This window comes from Molothrus aeneus, chromosome 5, assembly GCF_037042795.1.
Source record: "Molothrus aeneus isolate 106 chromosome 5, BPBGC_Maene_1.0, whole genome shotgun sequence".
Lineage (NCBI taxonomy): Eukaryota > Metazoa > Chordata > Aves > Passeriformes > Icteridae > Molothrus > Molothrus aeneus.
The window spans coordinates 63,535,039-63,558,658 of NC_089650.1; the positions used below are offsets into that span (position 1 = coordinate 63,535,039).

Below are 23,620 nucleotides of genomic sequence, written 5' to 3' on the forward strand. Positions count from 1 at the left end.
ATCCCATCCTTCCCAGCTGAAACATTTCATGCAGGGAAGGGCTTTGCAGATGGTGGAACAGCCATGGCTTTATGCAGGACAAGCAGGGGATGGAAAGCTGCTGCATCAAGTGAGCAGCTTGGAAAGGCAGCACAAAATCTGAAACGTGGCTCCTGTCCTAGAGAGGGGAATGTGGATTGAGCTTTTTCCACATTTAAGCAAGGTTTTGTCCTCGCTGTGCATGGGGAATGTCTGTGCTGGCCGCCCCCAGCGAGGGTTTTGTGAAGACACTCATCATCCCAACACGTGGCTGCCACGTGTGTGCTCACACACTCATTTCCTGGTGAAATGGGGCACACAAGGGGACAGGGATGATTTAGGGGACGTGTAATCAAACACAGTGCTTCCTTTGTGCACACACACATCCTCCCCCAGCGTAAAAACGCGCTGGAAAATAAATCTGGAAGGTGACTTCCTCCGTCTTCTGCACTTCTGAACTGCAACATCCAAAAGAGAAGAAAGTTATATCTGAAGTGGGCTGGGCTCCCTGGGATGCCTTCAATCCCTGCTGGGGTGGTTGTGCAGCCAGTGAAGGTGTCACCTGGGCTTGTGCTGCAGGAAGTGGTGGGAAGTGGGAGAAGGGACTTGTTCCTCACCAAGACCAGGGAGAACTGCCAGGAAGCACCAAGTCTGCTTTGCCTCTGTGTTGCACCATGGAATGTGCCTTCTGAATTGCTCTGGTAGTGCTGATGGCAGTTCTGAGGGAAATCTGTACATCCAGCAGTGCTGGGCTGTGTCCTCACTTTCTCAGTCCCCTGTCACAGGCACTGCTGACTGTGTACACAGCAGAAGGCTGCTCCAAAATGGATATTGAATCTATTGAATCCTGGGAGCTTAGAGCTCAGAGGTATCAGATCCAGCTGCTGAGTTTGCAGACATTGCATCAAGGCTGTTCCCTCTTGCCTTCCCATCCTTAACTCTTCTGCATCGATTCTTCATAGCGCTAAAGAGCTGCTGTGTTTAGTTCCAGAAAGGAACATCCTTCCCTGGCTCTTAAAAAGCAGAGGCATGTGGTTAAAAAAAAGGTTTGTGTTGAAGGGTTTATTTCAGGTCTCTCCTCTGCAGAGGTTACAGACTGTCCATATTTAGTATGTCATGATGCAGAGATGACCTGGTCTTGCTGCACCAATAGCCAAAGAATTCTCAATACAGGTGGTGCAGTATCCTGGCATTAGTCAGGCTGTGACTGGGGGTATAAAAGCACAGGCTGTCTCCTGAAAGTAGTTTCCCCTGCTTGAGCCCTGAGTGGGGCTAGTCTGAGCTCTAGCCCTCCCCAGAAACACAAGTGTTTATACCCCCATTCACAGCCTGACTAATGCCAGGATATTGCCCCACCTGTATTGAGAACTCTTTGGCTATTGGTGCAGCAAGACCAGGTCATCTGTGCATCAGGGCATCTCATGACATGCTAAATATGGACAATCAGGAGCTGTCAGGGCTGGAGAAAGCAGGCTGGACCCCTTCAAACCCCTCGTCCAGGGTGTGCAGGCAGAGCCCTGGGAGATGTCTCAGCCCTGCACTCAGGAGCAAAGTGGGAGCAGAAAGCACCAAACCAGACTCCTGCAAGCAGGACTGGTCCTGCAAACACCTGCATCTCTGAGGATGAGTCAGCTGCTTGTCATCTGAATGTGCTCTGCATCTCACCCGTCCTGCCTGTGAAACCCAGCTCTGGGGGATGATGCCCACCCTGCACTGACCCTGTCAGCTGCTGCTGCTGCTCAGGCAGAGCTGCTGGCAGCTGCCCAGCCCGGGCACAGCCACAGCCCTGGCTCCCAAAATCAAGAGTGTGTCAGACCTGCTGGTTAGCAGTGGCTGGAAACAACCCGGTGACATATTTTCCCACTGGAAGCATATCAGTTCTTGGAGTGTTATTCAAAACAAGAAGGGGGGAAAAAAACCAACAAAACCAACAGTTCTGTACACAGATTAACATTTAGCCTTTTTTTTTTTTTAGTTCTTTCACATCTGGAATGGCTTTTTGTAAGTGTGTTTTCTATGATGTGCTGTATCTAACACTGCTCAGTGCTCTCCCTTGACCTGCTCTGTTACAGCACCTGAGTGATGCAGTGCCCAGAGCCTTGGCCCCATTGACCAGGCCAGCACCACTCACACCTCCCAAGGCTCAGTGATACACCAGGTACAAAACACCCAATGAGCACTAAAAGGACACTTCAAGCCATAAATCTTCATTTGTCCTTTAGAAATATTTCACACATACTATCACTTCCACTGCCTTGGGTCACTTTGGTCATCTTTCTATGAACCCACATTGATTTTTTTTCCTCTGGCAAATCACATTAGATTCAATAGCAAATAAATTGTCCTGTTTTCTTCTATAACTAAACAAAACCTCCTGTGAATGTGTTCCCAGAAGACTTCAATGCTCTCATGTAATTACACCCTGTCTGCATGCACAAACAAGTGATATCTGGAACATTTTGCTGAAAGTATGCCACATTTCAAGTGTGAAACTGTACAAAAAATTAAAATTTTATGTGTGTTTGAAAGGAATTTAACATGTCAAATGTAGGAGAGATTAACAGACATGATAATATCTTTGGGGAAAATAATAATAATAATAATAAAAATAACCTTTTGCCAGGTACTTTTTTGCCACATGGTCATTATCCTATGATGACTCACAGTGCTTGCTGCAGAATATGGAAAGGAATGAACCAGAAGATGACCAGGAGTCCCTGCAAAGAAGTTTTTGTGACTTATAAAGGCTTCAAATCCCTCATTGGTAAAGGATTTCCCTCGTAGATAATCTACATCATTTTCCCTTTGTGTCCTTTGTGCATAGCAAACAGAGTGAATACAGAGCTCGTCCAGGGGAAGCAAGACCCTTCCCAGGCATATCTTGGTTTTCTTGAAGCACAGCTATGCTCAAAAGTTGCTGAAGCACCTGTGCCAGGACCACTCTGCTTGTCCTTGTGCAAAGACACCAGGGATCCTTTATCCTCTTTCCCTCTGGGCCTCCCATTTTAGCTCTGCTGTTGACATTTATTTCTTTGGGCTGCATTAGGGACTGGCAACCCAAATGATGGATCACAGCTCTCCTATGCAAACATGGGATGAAACTGCAGAACTTGCCTTAGAGGGATTATTATCCAGAAAATAAGTTCACCCTGGGAGAAATACAAAACGAAAAGATCACCAAATAAAGATGTTCACAGAGTTTGGCTAAGCTGAGTTAGATCAGGAGAAGTTATGTAAAGGGCAAGTTATTTTGGGTGTTAACTGGGAAGTTGGCAGCAAGGAGGATTGTCTACCTGTTGTCTCATTACCAGAGGTATGAGGGGGACTATTTTTGCAGTGGTTTTTCTTGTGCTACTGGCAGTTTTTCAGTCTTTGTGCATTCCTTTGGCATGCAGAGGAATAGCATAGTCTGGAAAAGCAGTCCCAAGGTCTGTAAGGTGGAATGAGGCTGCCCTTGCCATTCCCATTCTACCTCCCCTAGGATGCAACCCTTTGGCTGTAGTGGTTTCATATGGATCCAGTGGTTTCACCAGACTCAAAGATGCCCCAAATGTGAACAGCTCATCATCTGCTCTGTAAGAAGTGATGGAGTTCTGAGCAGGACTGTAGCTCTTTCTCTCTCACCAGGGCTTGGTGCTGGCTCTAGGAAGGAGCTGATCTTCCAGGTCTGTGAGGCTGTGCAGGGAAGTCTGTTGGGAGAGGATGGAAGCCCCATCCCCTGACTCATTCAAAACTCATCTGCCTGACAGTGCTGCCAGCAGGGAAGAGCCCCAAGCTGGGGGGAGGAGGAGCAGCTGGGCTGCCTCTTTTGCACTATCATTTATTATTTATATCTTCCTCCATTGGTGGGTCCAGCCAGCTTGCTGCACATGCAGAAAGGCTGTAGGAACAACATGGACTTCCCAAGTAAAAGAGGAGGAGACAGCTACAATATCCCAATTTGAGGCAAAATTTTAACAGCTCTAGGTCATGTTCTTGACCTAAAAATGCTGGCCCCAAAGCAGGTGACCATGGTGAACCACCTGCACAACTGAGCAGCTGAGTCAAGGTTTATCAAAACACACTTCTGCTGTGTGCAGAAGGTGTTTCAAATCTGTAAGGTTTAAGACATCTGTGACCAGTGAATACTCTAGACTAAAAATAATAAATAATACTGTGTAACCTCCCTGTGGTCAGCCCCAGCTCCAGAGCTCAGAGGATGCTCTGACCAACCATATCAGAACTCCTACACTCTCCACTCCTGCCTTGTAAATAGTGGGGATAATTCTTGGAAGCTGGTATATTTTTATAGTGGCAAATGGTTTATTTCCTTGCCAAGAAAGGGAAGGGACAGAGCTACAGGGGCAAAGGAGTCATAGTAAAAAGTCTGCGTTGGGAATGCCCTCTCCTCCTGCCTCAACATCACAGGGCAGGGAGGGTGCAAGAATTTCTGCTTCCCTTTGTATTTGAACAGATTTAGATCTGTATTATTTTCAAGAAAGAAAACAATACGTGACCTGAGCCAGCCCAGCCTCCACTCTGGTGAGGAAGCTGGTCTGTCCAGGAAAGGGCTCTCTTATCTCAGGATATAACTGCAATCAGGCCATTGGGGCTGGCCACGCTCAGAGCAGTAATTCAGACATCTGCTGGGTAATGCCCTGCTCGGTTTAAAACGTGGTGCTGGAATTAGATTTCATTCTGACTACACGGCTCAAGCACCAAGTGTTTTGAGGTTAAGACGCGGCATTCCCGGCTTTAAAGTTCGCCTGAGAGTTATTGCTTGATGTTGTAAATGGACTTAAGGACCGTAGGAGAGGGTTTTTCATTTCAGCCCTGATACAGTAAGCCACTTAAACACTTGCTTATGTCACACTGAAATAAAGGGGATTTATGGACACAGCTATGGGCTTTGCTGAATCAGAGCATTTTTGCTGAGTGCTGTTTAGGGGAAGCCTGAAAAATAACCTGTGCAGATGTCCCTGGGTGATGCTGAGCCCGAGCAAGGCTGGAAAGAGCTGTGTGGAGGAAGCGAGGAGCCCCTGGGCAGGCCAGGAATTCTTTTGTCCGCTCCTAAGACAAAACAGGGAAGTCACCAGGTCACTCAGCCTGCAGTTTGCCTTAATTTTTGTCCCATCGCTCCGTGTCAGCATCCACACAATGGCTGGGTCGCGCCATCCGTCCAAGAGGTGCTTCCGACAGGGCGACACCCCAGCTGACACTGTCCCACCTCCCTTCTCCAGGAGGACTCTTGCTTTCTAATTACTGAAGCTGTTCTCCCCTCTCCTGACAAATGAGTGTTGGCAGAAATCATGGCATCACTTGGTGCCACCCCTCTGAAACACATCCCTGTGCAGTTCCCCCGTGCAATGGGTAATGCCAAGCACCACTCCCTTCATGTGGGATAGGAGAGGACTTTAGGAGCTGTATCTGTAACCATGGTTTTGACACTTTTGCCTCCGTTCACTATTTTATTGGAAAGGACATTTATTTTCAAGGAGTGGGATAAAGAAGCTCTCAGGGAAAGCCAAAGGCCTTGCACGCGATACGTTCCTCTGGTGCTACCAAACCTGTGGGAGGTGCTGCACCATTGTCAGCTCCTGTTTTCTGGACAGTCAATCCAGCTGTGGACTGTGAGTGCATTTCACAGAGCCACAAAGCACTTCCATAGCAGGGAAACCCACACTGCTTTAGAGAGTGAAGTCTGGTTATGCATCAGCCATTGGTTACCTCTCTTCGTATCGCCATCGTCCATTTCTACAGCATATTTCTGTGGCCTTTCTTCTCAGCTTCAAAGCTCCATTTGCCACCAAGTTCCCTTGAAATGGAATACTTAAAAGGTTGTTCTTGTTTATTTGAATATGCAACATCTTGGTTTTCTTACCAAAGTACTGCTAGAAGGTGACAAGTGCCTGAGAATACAGCTGGGGTACCCTTCCCAGGGGAAAAAACAACTGGCTTACAGCTAACCTCTCCAGAGTACCAAATAGCCTTTCCCATAAGAAATAATAGCATGAACAAATTTGAATTAAAAAGTGCCTAATGGGCACACACAAAAAGTGTCTAGTGGGTTCCTACTTCTTCATACCCAATTTGTGGAAGTGTTGAAGGCCAGGTTGGATGGGGCTCTGAGCGACCGGATCTAGTGGGTGGCATTCCTGCCTGTGGGACAAGGGTTAGAACTAGATGGTCTTTAAGGTCCCTTCCAACCCAAACCATTCCATGGTTCTGTACTGCTTATTTCAGAAAGCTCAGCTCGTGTTCTGAACTGCCTTGCTGATCTTGGCAGACAGGACAGGCTGCATGGACCTCTGCTCACAAGCCAGGAGTAATGGGCCAAGTTAAAATAATTTTTCTGCCTTTTTAAAAAAACAATAACACAAACTACTATTCATCATTTATCTAGGAAAGACTTGTGGAAATAAATAGTCGAAATGAGGACTGTATTGAGAAATAACAGTTTCTCCTGACTGTCTCACATCCTTAGAGCTTCAAGCCACTGAGGCACAGGTGCCTCAGATATTGCCCATTTTAGTGAAAAGGAAGAGCAGGGAAGTGAGTGTGAGGTCTTTGGGCTCGGACCAGGGGATGGCATGAGCAGTGCTGCAGACCATGGTGATGTACTCACCAGTGCAGGGCACTGGCCAAGTCCCATGGCTGGGACAGGTGAACCAGATTTGCACCAACAGTTGTCTTCCTCCTCTTCATTAGATATCTATCCCATAGAGTCACACTTAAAGGACCAGATTTAAGCATTGGAATAGGCTTTCCAGGGAAGTGGAGTCACCATCCCTGGAAATGTTTGAAAAAGGACTAGGTGTGTCACTTCACAATATGGTTTAGTGAGCATGATGGTGTTTGGTTGAAGGCTGGGCTTGGTGTTCTTGGAAATCTTTCCAACCTTAATGATTCTGTGATTCTATGACTGCAAAAACAAGCCAAGGGCAGAGCCCAGCCAGTGCTCCTCCTCCTCCCAGGTCCCCATCAAGGGTCAGCCCTGTGGCTCAGCTCTTTGCACACTCACAGCCATCCTCATCCCAGCCACCATCAGTAACATTTATTAGGTGCAGATGTAGACCAGCAACAGGGAGGATGCTCTGCAAACACATGGCATAAAAATAAAGATAGTCCATTCCTCCAGGGTCTTGAAGTGTGAGTGTAGGACAGGAGACAGCAGATGGATGCAGGCACATGAAGAGGCAGTGCTGGTCAGTGCTACAGGCAGCTGCTTGCCAGACTGGCCCCAGTTCAGCAAAGTGAAGTGCTGCCACATGTGCAAAGCTGTGCAGACATCAAAAACACACTGCTTTTCCTCCCTCTCTCTCTCAACAAGCTTAGGAGTTGCCAGGATGAGAAGGCGGTAAGAAGTGGTCAAGTGGGAGCAGGATGTTTAATCTAAGAGTTTACTGTAATCAGTGGGCTGTCATCTCTCTCTATCTCCTTTCAGCAGCTCTGTCCAAACAGTGGACAGAGTGACACAGATTTTTGTGGATTCAGCACAGCAATTGCCTCCAATTATAATTTCTGATGTGATTCAAGGAAGAAAATGCTGCATTCTTCTTTATTCCTGCAGTCACCGGCTAGTGAAACGTGCCACGGATATTTATAGAACTGACATTGTAAATAGCATTTGCATTTGGTGCCTTTGAGTTATTTAGTGTGACAGTGCTTTCACCAGGAGGGTTTTTTTCATTCTGAAAGGGAAAGTTTCTCTTTGGAGCTGTTTCCTCCCATCACCTTGGCTGTTCGTGTTGGATGGAGCAGCTCTGTGGGCAGTTGTGATAATTTAGTGACAAAGTGTTGGGTGTACAGGGATTAGCTGAGCGTTGTGGAGGTTTTGGGGCTGTGTCACAGACAGTTTACAGGATTCTCTGAGACAATGTTTGAGTTACAGTGAAGATGAATAGAGAGGAGGGCAATCATCAGAGCACTTCATGGCACAAAGCAAAATAACCGCCAGCCTGCCTTCCCTAGGAAACCCGTTGTGTAAATATTTGGGTAGAAGCCTCCAAAGGAGATTTAAAGTCTTGTGATAAAGGTAACTAAAACGTCCTTTCCTTGAGAAAAACAGCTGCAATTCAGAAGATCCCATGAGTAACCACAAGACAGATTTCCTTTCTGTAGCATCTCTGTATTAGAGTAAACAAACGTATATGTCAGGACTTGCTGTCACTGACGGACCTCAAAATGTTTTGCAAAGGTCAGGATCAGATTTTCTGTCCTCAAGGTGCAGAGGCCAAGGAACAGAGAAAGAATGCATGCCCTGTGTACAGTCAGCTCTCCTGCAGACTACTGCAGCTCCTCAGCCACACAAACACATTGCTTCAGGTCTTCACGTGCCTTAAAAGCAGTATCTGTGTTTGGGTATTGAAGATAAATTATCTCTACACACTCACATGTATAAATGACAGAGCTTTTTAAAAGCACTCATGCTCAGTTCTACAAGCTCTTAGGGGGTCATGTTGCATGTGCAGGCACTAAAAGAAGTGGCAGATTTTCAGAATAAAAATATGAGTTACCGAGCTGCTTTGGGTGGGGAAAAAATGTGTTCTGCATTTTGGCGCAAAACTTCCATCTGAGCTTGTGTTAAGTGTGGTCCATGAGATGCTCATGGCCCATATTCACACCCAGCCCGTGCAGCTTGCTGCCATATGGGTGAACTGTTAGCACTCAGGAGTGTGTAACACACTCCCACCTCTTCACATGTCTTGAGAAGCTTTGGAAATCTGAGGGATTGCTGTGGATACAGCATCCTGGCAGAGCTGCAGCTGAGTGAGCAGCAGGGATAGCCATGGAACCCCACTAGGAGCTGTCTCACCTCGCTTGAAATGTTTGTGTTCTCTCTGCTTTGAGCATCAAGGGCATCTCAACTGTTAGGCTGAACTTGGCTTTTTAATTTCTGGAGTTAGGGAAGAGGGATCTTGACCTCCAGAAGGAAAGTGGGGACTGTGTTGGTACAGGAAATCTCACTGAGCTCACTGTGAAAACCAGGACTTGGTCAGGACTCAACTCCCCTGTTTCCCTGCCACATCAAGTTCCACTTCTGTCAGGAAGCCTGCTCAACCTTGTTGTGCTTGTTTCTTGTCCCTTTGCTGGGATTTTGCTTTTTCAAGGTAAAGGAAAAGCTATGCCTCGGTGCCTCTTTAGTTCAAGTTCCTCTTAGCTTAGTTCTCCCCATCCTTCTCTGGGTAAGAGCCTTGGGAAGGGAGAACCTCAATCCAGTCCTGCGGTCTCCCTCCCTGCATCCAAACTCTCAGCTCATTCTGGTGACCTTCTGCTCCCATCCATAAGGCTTTGGTGTTGATTGTGATTCTCTGATTGCACAAGGAGGCAGAAAGCATTCCCTGACTGGTTTTGCAGGAGCCAGCCACAGCCCCATGCACAGCAGAGCAGCAGATAGTGCAGAGTAGCCAATTTGCACAGTGTCAGAGGCAGCATCTTTTACCCAGACAGGCTGTGCTAAATCAGGGCCTTCTCGCTGTGCTTTGAAATGCTCCTGTTCCTTGCTCTGACAAACCAGCAGAGTTTGTATTGATCCAACAATGCAAAAAAGCACATAATGTGGGCTTCAGACACCTGGTGGAATAATAAAGCAGAAAGGAGGGAGGGCAGGACCATCATATTTTAGCTTGTATCAAGTAGGAAGCCTGTCTCTACCTTCTTTTCTTTTCTCTTGGAAAGCGCTGCTCATTTCTAAGGCAAATGAAAAGCCCCGTGGCTGGAGGAAGGAAACGCTGCAGCAGATCTCCAACCTGTGGACCTGCTGAGCTTCAAGGGATGTTCATGAAAGGCCTTTCAATTAGTCAACCATCATGTGCTGCATTTCAGAGCTTTGCTTTATTCAGATATTTATTCATGTTCCCAGCTGTTTGCATTTGGGATTTCTTTTAGCAGTGAAAGCACTAAGGAGTTATGAAACTCTGGGCTGGAAAAGTACAGAGAGCTAAAGAAGCTCCATAGTGCTTTGCTGAAACACTAGAGCACAAAGTCAGACATCTCAGAAAATGTTCCCTCTTCCCCCTTTCACTTGCTTTTATTCATATTTCAACTTTGTTATAGCCTATGGAGCACAACACACGAAAGCAGGACTGTGTTCCATCCCTGCCATCGCCACAATGAACTCACTGCTTTATCTCTTGCCTTGGCTAAACTCATATCAGTGCATATTCCCCATCTTGGAGATGCAGTGGATATGTGACAGTAAGAGGATGAGGGAGATGTCAAAGCACAGCTCAGGCGCTCAGAGTTTTGTCTGCTGGGGAAGCCCAGTGAAGGAAGCTTGCAGTTCCCCGAGCCTGTGTGAACATGACCCACACAACTCTTCCAAGCAGGAGAAACCATTGCAAAGCCCTTCTGTGAGCCTCTGGCATATTTTTACAATTAAGCTGAAAGCTGTTTAATAGTGAAATATCTCGCTCACCAAGTAATGCACCTTAGGAGAAGCTATTTTTTGCATAAAATTTCTTACTGGAGGAAATTCTCGTAAGACAATTTATTGCCATGGCGGTAACTGGTTGACATTTATGAGAAGCCTTGTTTTACAAGGCTTTCCTCTGGCTGCAATGCCAGGGCTGCAGTTATGCTGATGGAAGAAGAGAAGGAAGGTGATGTTATTTGGCATGCAGGGTAGAGGCATGTTGATGTGAATAACAAAAAGGGGTAAATTCTGCATGAACCGCATGGGATTGTGCCTTCCAGAATTGTAAATTGTGGGTGAGTTGAAGGGAAGAGCTCATTTTGACAGAAGTTTTCTCATAATAAACTATGCCTCTTCAATGGCCAGCTTAAGGTTCAACAGAGTTGTTGGAATACTTGAATCTCTGTTTTGTGGAAGGGGCTGGATAAGACTGGCTTCAGTCTGGTACCAGGAAAGGGAGAGATGGATGTGGAACAGAGCTGTCAAGAGAGAGGACAGAAGCACCCAGAAGAGGCTGATGGGCTCCTGTACTGAGAGATAGCAGGATGAGGGTGATGCTGCTGGAGATCGCTGAGGTTGCAGATCCTGTGGCAATGGCCACACAATGCCTGGATTCTTGAATGGGCAAAGTTGTGATGGAGCATCCACCACTGCCTCCTGGATGCCAGCACACCCAGCCCCATCAGCCACAGGGGCAGCTGATTTTTAACCTGCAGAGCTGAAGCAGAAAGCTGAGCTGTCCTCAGTTTACCCCCCAAGCACACTTCCCACTCTCTGCTCAGCTTGGCACTGGTAGGAAGAGGTGATGGATGAGGGCAGGAATGCCCAGGATGCTGCAGCACTTGTGTCTCCAGCAGCCTGTGACCCCCTCCCACCGCAATCCTGTGGACTCCGTGCTCACTTCTGGTGGTACTTTAGGACTCACCATGGCAGGCAATATTAATAAATTGAGCTGGGGATCCATGCAAAGCACAGGAAGGTGCCTTGGTTGCAGGTGGTGGGTCCCTGGGGGGCTAAGCTGAGCTGTGGGGCTGCTCTGGGTCTGTGCCAACGTGGGTCCAGGTGTGCATGAGCATTGTAGGGTGAGCCCACCCTGGGGGGCTGCCTGTGTGCTGCCTAAGTCATGCTGAGAAAGGGATTTCCAAGAGCCAAGAGGCTTAAGGCTGACCATATCCCATTAACAGATAGTGGGATTGTGCCTGTCTCTGAAGGGCTTTGTGGGACTGAGCTGGGATCTGTAACTCTGCAGAGTGTAGTTGCTCCTCACTCACAGTGCTCTGTGCAAGAGAGGGCTTGGTGCACTGTAGAGGAGTTCCCTCAGACCACAGCTCATTTATTTCTTAGGACCCCAATCTGTGGACCTTGGAAATCTCACATAAGTCTTGTACACATAATAGTTGTATTGATATTATTTGTTAACTGTTGTAATAAACTGCTGGTGTGGAAGCACCTTTGGACCAGTACAGTGATGTCAGAAGTGGTACATCCTAAATAGGATACTCCAAGTAGGACAAGCCCATTTCAGGATTCAGGGCCAAACAAGCACCTGGTGCCGCTCCAGGGAGCAGCATCAGCACAGCCCAGGGAGGAGCCTGGCTCCCCAGTCCCTGTGGCATGGCTGGATCACTGCTGTTGAGGGGCTTGGGGAAGCTTGCCTGGATGTCTCCTCTGCCAGCCAAGCCAGCTGCAGAGCTGGAGGCCTCAGTATGAAACATCAGGGCCCCTGTGCTGCAAACCTGCCCCCACTGTGCACACTGGAGCACCCTCCTCCTGGCAGCTGCATCCCAGCAGGCACCAGACACTGCTCCATGACAGCTACCAGGGCGGCTTCTCTTTTTCTCCTTCCAGCCTTTTCTTTACCCTGGTGCCAAAAGAAGGGGAATTAATTTGAAAAGAAATAAGTAAACACAAACCAAAAGGACTGCACTGAATGAAAGGCTTCAAGTTGTGCTGGGGGAAGGCAGCAGCCACGTGCTAAGCTGTGACTCCAGACACCCTGACACATGTTCCTCTTCTCCCTTGCAGATGACAGAAGGTCGCAGATGCCAAGTGCACCTCCTTGATGACAGGAAGCTGGAGCTCCTTGTTCAGGTAGGAACTGCACATTTCATCTTTTGATGGTTTGCTATAGCCCTGGGTTTTCACCAGGGTGGGGAGAGTAAAGGGTTTTCAGCTGGTTTTCTCAGCAGCTTCACGCTGTGATTGCCTGCAGAGCTCAGGGAAGCTGCAGTAGAGCTGCCTGGGAAGGATCTGCAAAGGCCTATCTGTGGGAAGGACTAATTCAAGACATGTTTTTACTTTATTCTGTGCCAAAACTGTCCGAGTCCCTGCCAATGAGATAGAAAAGCACCTCTGGTCATTTTTGACACTGTTACTATTATATCTCTTAACTATGTTTTTGAGGCAGGGCTTAGCTATGAGAAATGCATTGCATCTGCTTAAAATATCTCCAGCTTCTCTGCTTGCCATCCTAAATTGCTGGGCTGCACAACAGAGGGGGTTATGCCCATGCTCCCACCTGCACTGGGAATGTGGTTGGCAGCAGAAGATGCTGTGGTGGTCATGCCACAGGCAGGGATTTCTTGTAGGTTCATGTGTCAAACACAAATATGTATTAAAATCAGTCCATGTTCCATCTGCCTTATTTTTTACTTTTAAAAAAAAAAGAAGGAAGACTGGAAACAATGAGAGTCTGGTGGTGGCTTTGTAAGGAATGGCTGGTGAAAGCTGTAGCATCCTATACTTTCCTGACAATTTTGGCTCCTGTCTCAGAGATCCCCAACGGGTTAACAGTAAGAATTAGAAGAATGTCTTTCCTTTTACAAAGGCTTCCAGAGGCAGCCAAAGCAGCAGGAAATGAAACTTCCCATAGCACCCAAATGCCCTGGCTACAGCTGATAAGATGGGAGGGGGGGCAGGATCCTGCCCAACACCTGAATGGGGATGGCTGGAGGGGACTTGAATCACAGGAAGCACGTTCAGCCTCACGTTCTGGAAAGTTGCTTAAAAATACCACTACAAAACTGTTAATGGGTAATGTTTTTACAGTCATCTAGGAGATGAAATCCCTCAGCTGCCCCTGACACACAGTATGTTCAGAGAGTGCCTGGATAACCATGAGTCAGGCCAGTGGTGGAACCAGAACAGCTAAATTAGGATGACTAATTAAAACAAAAGACCATACCAATGGTCTTTGCATAGGCGGTACCAGGTTCTCAGGTTCTCTGATGCTTTGCAGCTGGCTGGGGGGGAAAGTTTAGTCACCTTCATCACAAGGACACAGCACTTGGCTTCCTGTGTCATCTAAATGCCTTCTCTAATTTTTCTTAGTTCAATTAAAAATTAAAATGGACTATTGGAGAATAGCTCTGCTAAAGCACTGCTCAGTATATTAATAATCACAGCTTAAAATATACTGCAGGAAATCTATGAGAGCTGCCCTGGCCAACCTACTTATTTGGGGTTTGATCAATGACACTAAAAAACCACAGGAAGGAGGCCAAGGAGGCTGGTGTGGGAAAACGTGTCCACTTCCAAGGGAGCAGAAATGGTGCCACGTGATATCATGTTTTTCTAAGTGTTTGATCACACCTTCAGTGGAATTCCTTGTAATCAATAGAGGAAGCAAATTGCTCTGTAAATCACACTAACTAGTTTGCAAGTGACCCATGGTTGAATTTTATTAGTACAACAAATCGTTTTGCTGTTTTCAAGTAATGTGTGAATGGGGGAAGGCGGGAGGGTGATGATGAAAAATTCATGCCCAGAAAAAGCAGTAACCTCTGTTGCATGCAGTACTCAGATCTCTGAGTTCCCCCATGCCCCCACTTGTACAGGAGTATCCACTGAGGCACTTCAGATGCTTTTCTGGCCTAATGACAATGCTGTTAGGTAGCTCCTAGTCAGGGTGAAATCACTTTTGGGTGGAGCAGATGAAGAGGAAGGTGGATGTTTTGGACTTGAGTATGTCTCCAGTATTGATTCTCTTTGCAGACATGGGCTTTGGTTTGCCTGCCTGTAAGGCACAGGCAAAGCCACCAGTGTTGGGTGGTCCTGGAGCTGCTCCACTCAGCAGGAGTGGCTGAAGTTACCCAAAGAGATGAGCAGCTCTTTGTCCCCGTGGACTCAGCTCCCTCTGGGAGCAACATGCACTTTGCTAGGGGAAATCTCACCAGCTGACCCACATTGTTTGTATCTTATAGTGAGATTTCAGATAAAAATTGTTTTGTAAGTTCTGAGCATCGTTGTTTTTATTAGTGTTACCTTATCTTGTAAGCTGAATTGAACTAGAAGCTGTAAATAAAGTGTTCATCCAAGCCCAAGCTTCTGGCTGTCACTTCAAAGCTGTATTTTTCTGTGGGTGTCTTGCCATGGGCTGGAACAGAGGGGCTGGTTTGCTGGGTTTTATCATGAAAGAGGCTCCTCTACAGCTCTTTTGGGCCTCAAGATCCAGACCTGCATTGGCTTGAATTGCTCAGGAGTCAGTCTCTTAAATTCTCATGTGAAATTTCCTCCTTTACACCAACCTTTCTTGGAAGCTTTTCCATTCCTATGAGAGTTTAGGAAACAGCACTGGTAATCAGTAAATTTGATTTCTCTCCACAGGTGAGATCAAAATAACAGCCTAACCTGGATCTGGCTTTACAGGGCTTGTGTGTGTGATATCAGGTGCTCTGCCTGGAGGAGGGTTCAGGGATCCTGCTGCTGTATTTTCATAGAATCACAGAAAGGTTTGGGTTGGAGGAGATCTTAAAGACCATCTAGCTTCACTCCCCCTGCCATGGGCAGGGCCATCTTTCACTAGAACTGAGTAAAGAACTTCTTCCTAGCACTTAATCTAAATCCCTCCCTTTTTTAGTTTAAAACAATGCCCTCTTTTCCCATCTCTATATGCCCATGGAAAAAGTAACTCTCCCTCTTTTTAATAATCCTCCTTTAAGTACTGGAGGGTTGCAGTGGGGTCTCCCTGGAGCCTTCTCTTTTCCAGGCTGAAAAACCCCAGCTCTCTCCTCTTTTCTTCATGGGAGAGATGCTCCAGGCCTCTGCTCATCTTTGGGGTACTCCTCTTTGGTGTAGAAAAAAAACCAGCAGAACAAGCTGGGTCTGATTGAAGGAGAGAGCTGGGTGCAGCTCCCTCAAAGGGATGCAGGAGGGCTCATGGAGATCTTGAAACAGCTTTGGCCAGTGACTCTGGGGAGATGAAATTATTTCCTATCCTGCCTGAAGTGCTGCTGGGCAAAACCAGATGCATCTGGGAACAATTAGGGTGTTTGCAAAAAGCAGTGTATTAAGCAAATGTACTCCATTTTTGTCTGTGAATTAGCTGTGATCAGACATGGGGGTTCATGAATCTGTCATTTGAAACATATCAGTTGGTGGGTAATGAGGGCCAGGCTGCAGGAGGACAGGGAGTGGAATTGGTGCTTCTGCTCACAGGAGCCAGCAGTGGCTCAGTGAGACAGCTCTGCCAGGCCAGACTGAAATGTTTCAACACCACAAATTCCCTCCCAAAACTGCAAAAACCCCTCTGACAGGCCACACAGCTATTGCCAGTTGGACCCACCAGGCACATAGGTTTTATTTGCATTACTGTCCCCCAAAAGAGAGATTTTGGCTCAGAGACAACATTTATAACCCCTTCTGTGAATGTTGGCTTGCTTCAGTGTTGGCACATAATGCAAGGGCTTGGGGTTACCATCATCAGAAAAGAGATCCTGGCTTTACTCAAACAAAGGGTCCTGACTGAAGTCTTGTCCTCCCAAGTCAGGCAGCTGCAGAGTGGTGCAGCAGCAGCTAAGGAAAAGCAGAAACAGAGGATTTGTGGATAAAAGAAAACCCTCCCCAATGTGTTTTGTCAGATAAATGCTGAAATTTAGAAGGGCTAATCATAAACAGAGACAGAGGAGGATCATATGGAAATCTCTTCCTGAGGGTCTGAAACTCAAAGGCTGTTTGACTTGGGATTAGGCAGAAGAGTTGCATTTGGTGTGTGTTTCATTTGATAAATGCCTGTTGAAGATCTGGGGTGTGTGGCAAGTTTATACAGCATGTTTCTTGGACAGTTTTTTTCTTTCTGAGCAGCAGCAGAGTGTAGCTCCTTGGATCTTACAATATGGGGGTTTTTTTCCTGTTTCTGTTTGATGCATGTTTAGTTTCTAGCACAGTTCTTTTTTTTTTTTTTTTAAAGTGTTTGGCTTTATCCAGCTAATCTTTTTCAGTAAGCAAGTCCATTTTCATACTTCTGGGAAATGGATTTCCTCCATTCCCAACTCACAGCCTCCCTATCAGTTATATTATTTCCCAGTGACCATGTATCATTTGCCTGCTGCACATGAAAGGTTTGTGTTGCTTTATTTAAAGACTTTTGTGTAATTGGCAATTCCTTCCTTTTCATATGGGTTTTATAAACATGGCTTTTTTTTTTTTTCTGGGATGCCTGAATCAGGCAGCCTGGCTTGATCCTGGCTCCTGCACTGGCTATGCCTGTTATCTGACAGCAGCTCAGACAGCTGTCATCCAGAAGTGTTAAGCCTCCTAATTCTTTCTCTCTGGAGGAGCTGTTGCAGAAATGGAGCTCATCTGAGGCTCGTAGCAGAGCTGTCTGTGGGGTCTGAAATCTCTGCAATATGATTGTGGGAAATAACTGGGTAACTTGTTTCTGACCTCCTTCCCAGGAAGCACTAAGCCAGGGAGAGACAGGGCGGTCAGCACAACCTGTAGGTGTTTTGGTGATTAACCACCTCTATCTCCATGTGGACACTTTTGAGTAACTCTTCCTGCAGCATTTCCATCTCCCAGCTGCCATGCAGGTGCATGCAGAAGCACAGTGACACCTGTACATGCACAGCCAAAATTACCAGGATGCACTGACCATCCCTCTTTGCCTTACTCAAAACCAGCCCTGCTCTGAGTGAGTGAGGAGTCTGCAGGAGCCCAGGGTTTGTTTGCAGTGTGCCTGCCTGGTGCAGCATCTCATCCCCAGGAGCCTCCCCAAGCCAGACTGGGAGACATTGGAGCTGTGAGCTGGCAGAGTGCCCTGAGGGCTGCTGACTCACTGCCACATGGGTGGCTGTCACCATGTCACCAGCGTGGCTATCCCAGGGGGATGCTCAGTTTGGAGCTCAGTTTTGGTGTCCCTCACTCCTCTGGGATCAGCCTCACTGGCACCAGCCTGAGGCTCACTGTCCTGGGAAAGCAATGGCACCTTTTGAGAGCAATAGCTCCCTTAATTATGGCTGAAGGGAGAAATAAAACAGCCTGCTCTCCCTCCCAAGAATCTGTTAGAGTTTTTGCAGTATTTTCAGTACTGCTCATGATCAAGAAATTGCAATCCATGGGGCTTTTCTTACTTCCTCACTTCTGTATGCCAGTGAGCAGGTGGAAAACTGCCAAGGTTCCCCTTTAGGTGATGCTGAGTCTGGCACCTGCCTACATCAGGAGAAGCTGCCTAACTTTGGATACAGGTTTTGCATTAGGACCAGCAGTATATCCCATCCTCACTGTGGATAAACAAAGCCCAGGATGGCCTCAGTCTCCCCAGGGAAGGCACAATAATTGCAGAAGAATGGGGTCCAGCCCTCCTCCACTGCCAAAACTGGGGATCCTTTTGGAAACATCAGCTCCAGGGCTGATGCAGAAATGCAGCCCTGACCATAAATGGAGATGTTTGGGTGGCAGTAGCTGTCCTTGCCATGCAGGAGAGGCAGCTCCAGGCCCTGCAGAGCACCAGGCTCTGCTCCAGAGGCATTTGGAACCATCCCTGTGGAAGGCAGTGGCAGCCAGTGCTGGGCTGGGAGTGAGCACAGGGGTGAGTACTGCCCTGCCAGCCCACTGCCCTCCCTACACCCTGGCAGGAGCTGCCCAGTGAGTATATTCTTGGAGTTGTCTACAGGGCATGTCCTGCTGGGCATGGAGAGCTGGAATGGGCTCAGTGATGCCCTTGGTGAGTGCCCAAGGAGGGATCCCTGCATCCCCTCTTCCCACTCAGCCTCTCCATGCCTGCAGTGAAGCAGCTGGAAAATGTTCCTTCATACAAGGACTTGATAACTGTCCTCTGAGTGGCTCTGAAGGTTATGGGGTGTTGCTCCTCTCCAAAACAAAAAAAGCATGTTTTCTGTAGGGCAAACAACTGGAGACCAGGCTGAATTTGAGTGGAGTTTTACACTAGGACTCTGGCAGGATCCAGTCCTTCACAGTGAGAAAACGTGAAAACATTGAATTTGGATCATAATTTAAAATTAATTTGAGCTGAAGGGGGCTCAAATATTCCTTCTAGAAAGAAGACTTTATTTTCCCAAATTGCAGTGTTAGGACTGTGGTTTCTTTCAGAAATAAATTCTGATTTACTACACCAAGAGTGAGACTGTAGTCCAGCCCAGCAAGTATTTGCAAAATTGCAGATGGGATGTTTTAACATCTTTGGCATTAAAAATTATGGAAGTCCAAAGCTTTGGATCAACTCAGAAGGATCCTGCCAAGCAGTGTCTGAAGTGGGATTTATATCACTGGGAGAAAGCACAGAATTGCCCCTTCCCAGCCTGTGGCTCAGGGCAGATGAGGAGTGTGAAGCCACTCTCTTGACAGGAAAGACTTATCCTGGCCTTTTTGTGCCTCCCAGGCTCCTGTTTGAAACTTCTGATCATTCTGAGCACAGCTGCAAACTGCAACTACATGGCTGGGCTTGGTCACCATGGGATGGGGAGAGATGGAGGAGAGATTGCTGTACCAGAAGGGAGGTGGGACCCCAGAGTGGCAATCGTGTCTGTGCTCTCACTGACCAATCAGGGAACTATGAGCTAAGAGCTCTTCTGCTGAAAAGTTCTCTGTTTACCAAAAAAAAGATACATTTGGCATTGCTCCAAGGTGAATGTGGTGCTGGGAGCATTCCTAGCCAGCCCAGCTCCTGCAGACACGCTGTGCAGTACCTGCATGTTGTCTTACAACAGGTAAATGGATACATGAAAAATGGACCAGGAGAGCCAGGTGCGTTGCCAAATCCATCCTTCCAGCCTCCAAGGTGTGCCTCTGTTGAACTGCTCTGCAGAGCCTCTCTAATTCTCTCAAAAAGCATCCACCACTGCCATCCATGGCTCACAGAACTTCCGGTGTCAGACTGCAGGGCTGTATCTCGGGGGTTCAGTTCTCAGCTTAGGCTCCAGCAAACCCAGAAGTCCACAGAAGTCAAGCCTGGAGAGGAGAGTGTGTGCTGGGAAATGGAAATAGAAGAGAGAAGCGGCAGAAAATAAAAAAAAAAATGATGTGCAGAGCTGGGGAGTTCAGCTTAAGAGCCAGAGGGATCTCAGGCAGGGTGAAGGTGGCAAAGCAGATAATCTCAATCAAGGTTGCCCTTGATTATGAGGGCAGAACTGAAAAGATTTAGGAAAGGGGGCAGAATTAGCACCTCAGCGGGAAATCCTGAGCCAGGCTCAGATTTAGGGGTGAAGAGCCTGTGCTCTGCACCCTGGCTTGGCTCCATTAAGAACAAGAGCGGTGCTGGTCCAGGCTCAGCAGCTCCCAGGTGTGCTGCATGTTCCAGGCTCCCCAGAGCTCACCGTGGGTGAGAATGGACACAACCCCCGTGCTACAGATGGTGCTCAAGGGATGGAGCTGCCAGAGGAGAACATTCCAGCAAGGCAGGCTGTGCAGAGCAAGCTGGCAGGTCGTGCACATCAGTGAGGGTCACAGGGAGCAGGATTTGAAGAGGTCAAGTAGGGTGCACAGCTGCAGGCCCGGATCAAGAGCGAGCCCAAACAGGGAACATGGAGAGCCTCCAAGGGGATCTGCCGTGCGCCGAGGTCAATCTGGTCAAGCAGCTCTAGAGAAAGCAAAGCTGTGTCTGGGAAAAGCTGGACTGGAAATTAATGAAACCCAGCAGGGATGGTTCAGCCTGTCCGGATTTGTTCCTCAGCATAGGCATGGGAAGAGCATCAGCAGAAGCTGGGACAGGTGGAGGCAGGGGGCAATAGCTGCTGGGAGCAAAGTATCCCCGAGAATGTGCTGGGTCAGTGTCCTGGTTTAGAGCAAATTTGGGAGAAAACCTCCAAAGGGGGCCCCTCCAGAAAGCAAACCCACACGGCCTCTCCCCCCTGCCAGGACGAATTCCTCAGAGAGAAATAGAAAGAACCTGTTTATTTAACAGGTACAGCACCCCCAGCACACAAAATGAACAATACCAGATGACACCACTCTTTCACTGCTCTGAAAAAGATGGCAAATTCAGAAAGTCTCTCTTGGGGGTGGTCGCAATGTTTTCAGTCCCTCTGGTGCTGGGGCAGCTGCTGCCCAGAGTAGGCCCCGCTAGGCCACAAGGGGCAAACTCTCGGTGTTTGCCAGGCCCCAGCCCAGAGCAGGTTCAATTTGCTTTAAAAAAGGGGAATGGAAGAACAGTCCAGGAAAAATTTGGACTGCTTAGTTAAACTAGCTAATGAGCAGAAGCAAAAAGCAGGAGCAAAGCAGAAGCAAGAGCAGGAGCAAAGGGAAAAGCAAAGCAAAAAGCAAAAGCAGCACCATGTACTGCCCTGTCTGTGTGTCCCACCAGCCGTGGGGGGAGCAGGCTGATAAGAAACCAAAACAAAACTTTCACTCTTCAGAGCCAGTCTTGAAGGCACAGAACATAATACCCAGCATAAACAGAACACACAAATGGGGATACAAGCATCATAACATCACCCTTGGACAGTCAGGAGTGACCTTGCCAAGAACAGAGGTACTTGTGTGTCCTGAGGAGGTTAGCTGGAGGGGGGGATGCTGTCCTGGTACAGCAGTGCTGCACATTCCCCTCATTCTGAGCTGCCTGGTGGCTTCTGAGCACTGCTGAGAGATGGTTTTACCCCATGTGCTGAGAACTGGTTTTACCCTGTGTGCCTTTGGAGCCCTGTAACTGAGCCCTGCACGTCTGCCAGGTGCCATGTGAGGAGCCTCAGGAGAAGACTCCCACAGCAAAGTCCTTCCAGCCTCAGGAGAAAATGAACTGGGAATGGCAATCATTGCCCTCCACAGAGGGAAATGAGGGTGTGATTTCCAAAGGCCTGCGTAATCAATACCCCTATTATCAGTCTTCCAGAATAAATTGCATTTAAACTAATACAGGCTGGGGAGCTATCCGTGAGCTGTCAGGAGAGAGATAAGCTGAAGACACATGTTTATTCATATTGCATATGCTGAGAGCGGAATGTTCTTTACAGCTGGCTAAATGGGGGCGAAGATATTCAGTATTTTTTGCAGTTCTTCTGCTAAAATTTGTCAAAAACCCTTAATTTTGAGCACACCTGGAACTTTTCAAAATTACAGGGTGGGGAGGGGCGGGAAGGGGCTGATGAAAATCCCACTAAAACATCTGCTGAAGGAAGAAAGCTATTTCCTTTCCTGTGAGGTAACTCCTGAAGCTTTGCAGAGCATCAGCAATTTAGGTTGTCCTGCTGACCTCCCACCACATACACCAATACAGGAATGGGACATCCAACATCTAATGGGTCCATTACAGAGAAAACATCTCACTCACAGTTACTTGGGAGAAACTCAAAAAATTCACTACTGTTTCTGCCAGGCTCAGCTGCTCCATGTCTTCAGTGGAGCTTTTGTTCAGCCTGGACCAACCTGCCAGTGTCCAGCAGTGGCTGTGAAACATGTCATTGTATTCCATGAGATGCAGCCATGGACCAGCCAGTGTCACCCAGCCTTGCTTCCCCCACCCAGGAGCAACTGCAGGATCTGCTCAGCTGTGAGGCACCAGCAAGCTCAACAGTGGAAGTAAATTGGGTTTAGCAGCAGGACAGTGAGGCTGAAATTCACAGAGCTCCTCCTGCTCTCTGCTGCTGCTCCTTCATGGTGGAGTAGCCCTTGTGTTGGTGCCACATCCCATCCCTCACCTCCAGCCTGGGTTGTCTGATTTGTTCCACAGCAGGCAGTGGTGAGATTCACCTCTTTTCACTTAAGGCACAAACAGTGTGGGTGTCTGTGCCTGAGCCACACTTTTAGAGGTGGTGGAGGGAGGAGGGCACTTGTAGGGCACAGCTGAGCTCATCCTAAAAGGGATCATCTGGAATGAGTCGTCCCTTTCTCTCCTCAACTGCAAAAAGACTCTCTGCAATCAGCTCTCTCATAGGTGTTCCCACTGTGGGTGGTTGTACCAGTCCTGTTCTGGCTCCAGCTCCTCCTTTCATGTCCTCCTGGCTGGACAAGAAACCCAAGTAGTAAATTCAGGTGAGAAAGTGCTAAATGTGGCACAGGATAAAAGCTGCCTCCTGGAAGATAGTGGAAATAGAAAATTATTTTTTTTATAGCATGGTCTGAGCAAGCAATTTTTAAAAATAATAACAGATGTACTGGAGATGATTCCAGGAGATATTGAACCATCTAGAGGAGTGTAGCTCAGGAGAAATGATGAACGAGGCAGCAAAGCAGATTTGCTTTCCTGCAAAGGTAAAAAAGGTGCATTACCAATTGGAGCTAGCATTTCAGGATGGAACATTTCCCCTTATTGCTGCCATCAAGCTTTGCAGTACAAATACTAGGCTGATAGGGAATGGATGAGCAGCTTGATTGTCTAAGCTGTGTTACTCAGCTGATAGAAAATTGTTTTCTATTCCCTTTCCTTTTCAGCCTCAATGGATGCAACTTAGACAAAAGATCTCAACTTTCAACCAAAAGGCAATTCCTTCAGCATGACACAGTGAGAGCTTTGGCCATGAGTGAGGCTCCTGGGCTCAGGGGCATTGCACATAATGAGCAAAAAGGGTCTTAACTGTCTCACTAGGAAATTATTTCCTTTTCCTTTCCCTTGCTGCAGGTAACCCAAAGCAGCAGCTGGCCATGGCTGCATGGTGTCAGGTGGGAACAGTTTGCCTGCAGCAATGGATTCAAGCCAGGTGGTTTAGAGCAGCTCAGGTGTGCTTACACAGACACAGGTTTGAGCATCACACCTGGCAATGACACTGAGCAAAGCAAGAAGGAGCTAGGTCTGGCACCGTGGTGCTGCTGGGGCTGGTTCAGCCCACTGCCTGTGGCACAGGAGGGACAGGAGACTCCTGCAACCACGCTGAGGGGGCAGGAGGCTTGGGATGGGCAGCACAGGCATGCAAGGAGGCCATGCTGCCCTTCCTGAGGGACACCTGAGTGTTCCCCAGCCCTGATTACCCCACCTCTCCCCCTACAGTCCTGGTCCATTTCCTCTGTTTTTGTCCAGGAGTGTGTTTTTTAGGACCATTCTCT

General features: G+C 47.7%; 1 protein-coding gene across 1 annotated transcript in view; it reads left to right on the forward strand.

The window, feature by feature from the left end:
- The window catches only part of FRMD4A (FERM domain containing 4A), a 367,232-nt gene that overhangs the window by 223,541 nt on the left and 120,071 nt on the right, over positions 1-23,620 (forward strand). The window contains exon 3 of the mRNA XM_066550978.1: positions 12,437-12,502. Coding sequence (XP_066407075.1) covers positions 12,437-12,502 — 66 coding nt within the window. The remainder of the gene's footprint in view (positions 1-12,436; positions 12,503-23,620) is intronic.